This window comes from Melospiza melodia, unplaced genomic scaffold, assembly GCF_035770615.1.
Source record: "Melospiza melodia melodia isolate bMelMel2 unplaced genomic scaffold, bMelMel2.pri scaffold_35, whole genome shotgun sequence".
NCBI classification, from domain to species: Eukaryota; Metazoa; Chordata; class Aves; order Passeriformes; family Passerellidae; genus Melospiza; species Melospiza melodia.
Genome location: NW_026948670.1, coordinates 6,914,825 through 6,923,077, shown reverse-complemented (window position 1 = coordinate 6,923,077; position 8,253 = coordinate 6,914,825). Strand labels below are relative to the sequence as shown.

At 58.0% G+C, this 8,253-nt stretch overlaps 1 protein-coding gene across 1 annotated transcript; it reads left to right on the top strand.

Annotated features, from left to right (window-relative positions):
• The first annotated feature begins 4,047 nt into the window (after positions 1–4,047).
• LOC134434365 (low affinity immunoglobulin gamma Fc region receptor II-like) lies at positions 4,048–6,924 on the top strand. The gene is made up of 6 exons (XM_063183031.1): positions 4,048–4,087; positions 4,612–4,632; positions 4,721–4,951; positions 5,212–5,478; positions 6,536–6,625; positions 6,851–6,924. The coding sequence occupies exons 1-6, from the start codon at positions 4,057–4,059 to the stop codon at positions 6,922–6,924; spliced, it is 714 nt and encodes a 237-aa protein (XP_063039101.1). The 5' UTR covers positions 4,048–4,056.
• Positions 6,925–8,253: the final 1,329 nt, after the last annotated feature.

Genomic DNA, 8,253 nt, shown 5'->3' with positions numbered 1-8,253 from the left:
CCTGGGGATTTTGGGCTACACAAGGCAGCACTGGATACAATTTAGGGGTCAGATGCTGCCAGCACTGCCCACAAGGAGCTTTTTAGGCTGCTAGGAAGGTTTTTGCTGGTGGTGAGGATGATTCTGTACCTGTGCCATGTGGCCGCTGCTTCCCACTGGTCGGCCAGGAAGGCTGAGCTGGAGCAGTGGCTAAGGCAGGAGCGGCTGGAGCAGGTGGCCCATGGGAACAGCACCTGGCCATGCAGATGGAGCCGGAGTGCCGGGAATTCCACAGGGTGCTGAGGTGAGGCCCACGGGAGCCCATGTTGGGGAACCACTTGCCATTCCTGCTGCCCCCAGATTTTGGGACAGAGCAGTGACACCCATTGGGCTCCCAAACCCCTCAGGGCTCGGGCACAGCCTCACAGGATGTCCCGGGGTGATTCGGGTGCTCCTGGGCTCGTTTCCAACAAAGGGCAGCACTCTGGGAGCGGTTGGCACATCCCGAAAGAGCAGCCTGGGGCTGCTGGAGCCCGAGTGCTGTGGGCAAGGACGGCATGAGGGAGCCGGGCCCCGCTCAGCCGGCGCGGTCCCAGGAACGTCTCATCCTGCAGGGGCTTGGCAGCCTCTGCCGGTGCCGGCCCCGGGGCTGTCAGGGGGGCGCAGCTGGAGGGGCCGGGGGGCAGCGGCTGGGAGGGGCCAGGATGGAGGGACTGGGACCCCACTGGGGAGCCCCAAGCATGGAGAGAGCAAAACGGCAGAGGGGAGACCCCGGGACAGGGGGGAGCAGAGACCCTGCGGTGGGGTCTGCGGAAAGGAGGGACCGCAATGGTGGTCCCGGAGCACCGGGAAGGGGCCCAGCTGCCATTGCACTGCGAGTGCCGGGACGGTCACGGGGTGTCCAAACTGACTGTGGCAGCGTGCCCGAAGCCACTGTCACGATGTGTCGGGACCGAGCATTGCCAGAGTAAGGCCCTCACAGGTCTGGGAAGTGAAGCAGGCCAGGGGCAGGGCAGAGCCCTGTCTATTCCCAGTGCCCTGTGCGGGTGATGAGGGCGGGGAAGGAGCAGTTTTGGGGACGCCTGAAATGAAGACTGGTTCCCTGCCCACAGCCCCCGCACAGCCGCGGAGTAGAGCCCCTGCTTGACATTTCCATCCTTTTCTCTCTTGTCTAAAGACTGAGCCAACCCAAAAATACTTTCCAGGATGTTCTAGAGGGCTGCAGGTTTGAGACAGGAAGGAGGAGGAGGGTCCGGGTCTGCGTGTTGAGCAGATTGTTGTTGTCTTTGCAGGATTTTTTGGTCTCTCTCAGTCCCTTGCCTAGAAGAACAAAGTGATCTATTGCTGCATTTCTGGACTGGTTCCCCCACAGCTGCCCTTGTATGAGGAGTTTTCAGTCAGCCCTGCTCTGAAAACTATGAAAGGCCTTCTCAGCGACACTGCTTGGTCTCCCTTTGGGTTTTTTGCTTCTTGCAGAGCTGAGCAAACCACAGGCAGGCCTTTTTTCCCCCACAGAATTCTAATCTTTGTAGCATGTGAAAACCATGTTCTCCCTCCTGTGAAAATTTTAAAAGTTTAATAAAGCACAATAGGAGACAAGGACCATAGAGCAAACGTTGTTATGGGTGGGTGCATCCTGGCACTCAGCCAAGAGCACAATGTTCTCTTCCGGTTTACTTCTTAGATACCTTTTCCCTTCGTTAAGCCTGTTGCATATTCATATACCCTTATGCATAGAAAACTTTTTCCCCAAACTAATTTATATTCCATGAATTGTTTAGCATGGCTCATCCTTGGATCTGCCTTTTTAGAGAATTATTCCTTGGATGTGCTTTTAGTCCTTTCTTATCATCATCTTCATTTCTGGGCCTTGGTCCTTACTGTCTTCAGGCGGTGAGTGCTGATAGTTGGCAGATCTGTAGCAGATGTCTTCATCCTGTCTTCATCAGATGTATCCCATCCAAGTAGGAATTTTAACACAAGCATACTTATTCAGCTATTTCACAAAGCTTAATGAACAACAGAAATAAAACCTATATCTTTGTAACAAAGTTACTTTAACATTACATATATAAATTCCATTTTAATATTTGCAAAATTCCAGTAATATAATATGTATTTACAATACTTGGGCAAAGGGACAAAGTGATAAATTGCTGCATATCTGGACTGGCTCCCTCTCAACTGCCTCTGCAGGGGTGTTTCCAGCCAACTCTGCTCTGAAAACCACCAAAGGCCCTCACACAGCCACTGCTTGGGCTCCCTTTGGGGTTTGTGCTTCTTGCAGGGCTGAGCAAACCACAGCCAGGCGCCTTTTTCCCCCACAGAATTCTCACCTCGGCAGCAGCTGTAAAGCTGCCAGAATCAAAGCCAAGGGGGCAGGGGGGACCCACAGGTGCTGGCTGCCCCCTGGGGCTGGGCAGAGCAGAGCTGGGCAATGGCCATCCCTGTGCAGTGGGGCTGGGCCATGGCTGGGCCCCACCTTGGATGGCCACTGGCTTCAAGGAGCAGGAGTTTGGGAGCTCCTTCCTGCCCAGGGCTCCAGTCCCCAGCTGCTCTTGCTGGCTCAGATCCTGCAGGGGACGAGCAAGAATGGAGAAGTCTGGAAACAACAGGAGCTGCCATGCTCCAGGACAGGAGCCCCTTGTCCAGCATGTGTGCGCCCTGGGACAGGATCCCCCAGGACAGGACCCCCCTGGATTTGCCCCCCCCCCCCCCCCAGGGCAGACCCCTCCTCCCATGTGACACTCAGCACAAACGGCCTGTTCCATCTGCTGCAGGAGAGAGAAAGTGAAAGTGTAGGCAGGGGGAAAGCTGACTCCTCCATCCCCCACAGCCTCCCCAGCCCTCCCTGCAGACCCCTCACCCCTGCTTCCCCCACCCTGGGCTTCCCCCAACACATTCTCTGCTCAGGAGCTCCCCAGGATCATCACTGCATGAACTGGGAGGTTGTGAATTTGAGGGATAAAAGGAAGGAAATGGAAATAAAGAACAGAAAATGCCCCTGGAGGTTGTGGTGGCACAGACCCAGAGCACCTCTGAATCCCCTCTTGTTGCCCCCAAATCATGGACAACCCAGCAGGCAGCGCTAGCCCCTGGGTCTTCCCAGAATCTGAGGCAGCCAGGGAAGGAGCTGTGACCCACATGCACATCCTGTCACTGTCCATCCCTGGTAAACTCATTCCCCTGAGAAACTGACCATGGGACCCCCATTCCTTCTGTCTCCCCTTTCCTGAGACCACCATCCCAGGGCTGCCATTGCCCAGGAACTCCATGGCCCAGGACCCCATTCCCAAGGAACCCTCTCCCATTCATTCCATCCCCTGAAATCCCCATTCCCCAGGACCTTGATTCTCCCAGGTCCCTCCATTCCCCCTGCACCCATCCCTGGCACAAAAATCCCTTGATGAGGGATTTATTACTAATAAATATATTACAATTAAAAATTTTTCTTAAATACCATTTTAAAGTTTTAAATGTACTTTACCTTTCTCCTAGTCTCATCTCAAAACAAAAAAGAAATAAATACATTCTGATAAAGGCACTAATAATTAACCAACACTAAACCCACCACACTAATTATTACATTAACCAAAATATCTCAAATAAGCAAACCAAATCCATGACACCAAATCCCTGGAGCCTGCCTTCCCCTGGGACTCCCATCTCTGAGTCCTCCCAGCCCTGGGGACCCCCATTCCCATGGCACCCCCATCCCCTGTGACTCCCCCTCCTCAGGACCCCATTTCCCCATGGACTCCATTCCCAGGGACCCCCATTCCCAGGACTCCCCTCCCCTGGACACCCATCCCTGGCTCCCCAAACCCCCTGAGCGCCCCCCTGCTCCTGGGAAGCCCATGTCCCACCAACCCAGAGACAGCCTTGTCCCCAGCATGCCTCCAACCTGCCCACAGCCTGTCCCCAGCTTGTGGCCACCCTGCCCCCCCTAGGTGCCACCTACACATGGGGATGAGACGTGACCTCGCTTCCTTCCCCTTCATCCAAAGAGCCGCCAGCCAGGGGAGCGGTGGCCACATCAGCGAGTGACAGCCAGTGCACATGGCTGGGGACACCGGGATGGCCGGGAAGGTGGCGCTGCTCCTGTGGGGTGAGTGCCCTGGGCACGGGCCGGGCTGGATGTACCCTGGGGATGGGCGCTGGTGAGGCAGAGAGTGGTGGGGAGGGGGCAGAGGGGGGCTGTAGGGTTCCCTGAGGTTCCCAATGCCAGCAAAGCCAGAGCTTGAAGTGACCGGGGTCATGGGGTGGCCGTGGGGACAGGAGAGGGTGAACAGGGCTGGACGGATAGGAATGTGGGGAGAGGCATCCTGGGGCTGGGGCAGCTGTGGGGACAGGGACACAGGGATGCAGGGATGCAGGGATGCAGGGATGCAGGGATGCAGGGATGCAGGGACAGGGAGAAGAAGACAAGCACAATGTGGATGGGCCATGGAGACAGAGGCCATGGGGCTGGTGGGGGAGACCTGTGCTAGCACAGTGTCCCCATCGAGACATCTGTGCCACACCAATTTCCCCAGGGGGACAGTTCAGGGACAGCGCCTATGAACCATTCCCGCGTGCTCCACTGTCCCCACAGTGCCACACTCACTGAGCACTGTCCTTTCTCCCTTCCAGCCCAGACCCTTGGCCTTGCTGGTGAGTCCTTGGGGGATGCCATGGCCCCACCCTGCTGTCCCCAGCCCCATGCTGGACCTGGCAGGCTGGTGTCCCCTGTCACCCACAGGTGCTGAGACCACCCAGCTCCTGGTGGAGCCCCCCTGGAGGTCGGCAGTGCTGTGGGACCGGGTGACATTGACCTGCCAGGGCTTGGGGAACACTGGTGTCACCACCTGCTACAAGGACATGCAGTGCTGGAGGCAGGAGGGACACAACAGCCTCACTGTCACCAAGAATGGCACCTACACGTGTGAGAGACCCAGCAGGGGGCTCAGCCCTCCTGTGAGAGTCTTAGATGGTGAGGGAGTTTTGGGTGTCCCCATCCTGGCACCAGCAGTGACCCCAGGGCTCTGGGTGGGCTCTGCTCCATGGGTCACCTCCTGTGTGACCAGAGCCTGTCCCCTGCTCTGGGGACATCCCAGAGCATCCCAGTGCTGGCAGACCCTGTTTGTGGATTTGGGGATCCCTGGTGTGCTGCATGTGAGCCAATATGGGGGTTGTGATGGCACTGGGACCGGCCAGGTCCCCTCGGTGTAACAGGACCTCTGTGTCCCACAGCCCCATTGGTGCTGCAGGTGCCAGTGCGGGCACTGCTGGAGGATGACACGGTGACACTGCGCTGCCGGCGCTGGCGGGACAACCCGGTCAGCTCAGTGTCCTTTTACCGCGCGGAGAAGAAACTTCAGGAGCTCTGCAATGGGACCGAGCTGTCCCTGTCTCCTCTGCAGCTGCAACACAGTGGCTGCTACAGCTGTGGGAGCATGGTGAAATCCAGGGTATCATGGGGATGGGAGGAGTCGGAATCAGTGACAGTGACAGTGCATGGTGAGCATCCCACAGCTGCCACTGCAACCCCGCCACAGCCCCTCCCTAGTGACTCGGGCTCACATATCTCCCTCCCCTCTCCTTTCCAGAGCTTTTCACGGTGCCGGTGCTGGAGGGTCCCTCCGAGCCCACCATGGGGTCCCCCCTGACTCTCAGCTGCCTCAGCACCCCCAGCCCCTGGGGCCCCGAGCCTCCCTCCTGCACGTGTTCTACCGGGACAGGCAGGTGGTGGAGGTCTCCCACTCAGGGAATTACAGCTGCCAGGTGCGCTCCGAGGGGGGGTGCCGTGCAGAAGAGCAATGCCCTCCTCCGTGTCACGGTGCGCAGTGAGTGTGGGGATGGGCACGGGGAGCCCCCACGGCCTCCTTGGGTCCCCTGCCTGGGTACCTCCATTACTGCCCCGTTCCCCCCATCCCTCACTGGGTCCATTCACCCATCTCTGAGTCAACCTCACCCCTCTCTGCTGTTTCCCCAGAATCCCACAATACCCTCTCTGGGTCTCCATACCCGCACTGGGGTCCTCCCATCTCCCGCTCCATGTGTCCCCTCATTAAACCCCCCATCCTTCCTTGGGGTACCTATCCAAGCCTCCCCCGCCCCAGCTCTGCACCTCCTCTCCTCTCCCTCACTGGTCTCTCCCTGCCCCTCCCTGACCTTCCCCCAAGTCCCTCAATGTCCCCTGGTGTCACCGCCTCCCACAGGGGTTCTGCCCTCGGGGGTGTCCCTGTCAGCACAGCCTTGTGCTGAGCTGCACGGTGGCCACAGGGACAGGTCACCTGTCCTTTTCCTGGTGCCTGGGAGGGCTCAGAGGCACCGCTTGGCACTGGCCCTGCCTGGAGCTGCACCACACTGGGGACAATGGCAGCGGCCACTGCCAGTGGGGGGACAGCATGGCTGAGAGTGTCTCCCTGAATGTCCTTTGTGAGCAGGACCTTCAGACTGGGGGTGACCCCACCCATGGCACCCCCATCCACCTCACCAGGTGCCAGCCCTGTCTGTCTCCCCACAGTGCCCGTGGCCAATGCCCTCAGTCCCCTGTCACACCGGGTGTGTGCAGGTGACCCCGTGACCATGCGCTGCTTGGTGCAGGGGGGCTCAGCCTCTGTCACCTTCACCGAGCTGCACAACAGGCAGGAGGTGGCCCAAGGTCCCCTCCTGGAGCTCAGGGCTGTTGATGTGGGACATTTGGGCACCTACCAGTGTGTGGCCACCAACCAGCTGGATCAGGACGGGCACCAGGCACTCTGCCCTGAGCTGGCCCTGGAGGTGACAACACAGGAACAGGGCACAGGTAGGGTTACACAGGGTCACATGGGGGGTGCAGAAACCCCGGGGTTCTGGGTGACCCTGATGTGTCTCTCTCTGTCCCCAGCAGTGGCTGCAGGGGTCTGCGGGTCCCTCCTGTTCCTACTTCTGCTCCTGGCTGTCATCAGGGGCTGGCACTAGTGGCACTGCCTGGGTGGGTGACAATGGAGGGGAAATGGGGGTCCCAGGGATTGGGGTGAACCTCTCACAGAGTTTGAGGGTCAGAGGGTAGCACCAACAGCTCCCGACTTGGGTGAAGCTGAATCCCCAGAGATCTCAGCTGGGGATCCTGGGGGATTTGGGGAGGTCCTGCAGGGTTGTGCAGGGACATTGGGGGTTCGGTCAGGGGTTTGGAGGAGTTTGGGGTCTCAGTGGATTCAGTGGGTGATTCAAGGCTCATTAGGGGCTTCAGGGATGCACGAGGCTCCCGGGGGCAGTCAGAGGTCTCAAGGGTGTTCAGAGGCCCTGAGGGCTCCACAGTCAACCCTCCTCTCTTTCCTTTGCAGCCCTCAGGGAACAACAGGAAAGGTGATTGGGGTGAGTCCAGGCCTGAACCCCCATTTTATGTTCCTTGTGACCCCCCACATCCCTACAGACATTCCCTTATCCTTGCAGGGCCCCCCAGGGCCCTCGGTCCCTCCAAAGGCAGGGGAGCTGCTGTACAGCCAGGTCGTGTGAAAGAAGAAGGCAGGGGGTGAGTACAGGTGGGGGGACAGGGACATGTCACCCTAGGGGTGTCACCTCCCATCCAAGTTCCCCCACCCGGTGTCTCTTGCAGTGCCCCCCTGTGCCCCATCCTGCCAGGTGACCAATGCAGAGCTGCCAGGACCCCACAGGCAACAGCAGGACTCCAGTGACATCTACGAGAACATGCTGTGACACTGGGGGCACAGGGGGCACTGGAGGTTCCTGTCTGAGGGCACCTCCCACTGGCTGTCCGCCCCCCAGCTCCCGTGGGTGCCCACCGTGCCATGGGGGGGTGGCCAGGAGTGTGGGGTCCCATGTGGGGCCACCCAGAGTTCCCTGTTCCAGTGCTCCCAGTACCCCCAGGAGCTCCTCATTCCCTCCCCCAGTACCAGGGGGCACAGCATCTCTGTTCCTCTTATGGGACCCAAAACACACCTTTTCATTAAACCAGGAGAAATGGTTTTTTGTTTGTTCAGGTCTGCCCTGTTTGGCTCAGGAAGGAGGGTCCCAGTCAGGTTGTTGTGCAGATCTTTGTGGGATTTGCAGGATTTTTGGGACTCTGTCTTGGTTTGAAAGACAGGTGTCTGTAAAGGAAGGAAGGATCTTCTCTGGAAATGGAAAATATAAACCCCTTCCCTCTGAATTATTAAAATTTTGGAATTAAGGGGCTCTCAGGTAAAGATATGGGAGTAGGAATAACAGTCCTTTAATAGGAAAATGTAAAAATAAAAATAAAAATTGTTATAGATGAATAATGAGATGATTTGCTCTAACAATTAAGGA

Bases quoted from the DNA above. Each gene is read 5' to 3' on its own strand.
- LOC134434365 (XM_063183031.1), top strand. From the start codon at position 4,057: ATGGCCGGGAAGGTGGCGCTGCTCCTGTGGG. The intron at 4,633-4,720 runs GTGAGTCCTTGG...TGTCACCCACAG, and splicing joins CCAGACCCTTGGCCTTGCTG to GTGCTGAGACCACCCAGCTC. The intron at 5,479-6,535 runs GTGAGCATCCCA...GGGTGTGTGCAG, and splicing joins AGTGACAGTGACAGTGCATG to GTGACCCCGTGACCATGCGC.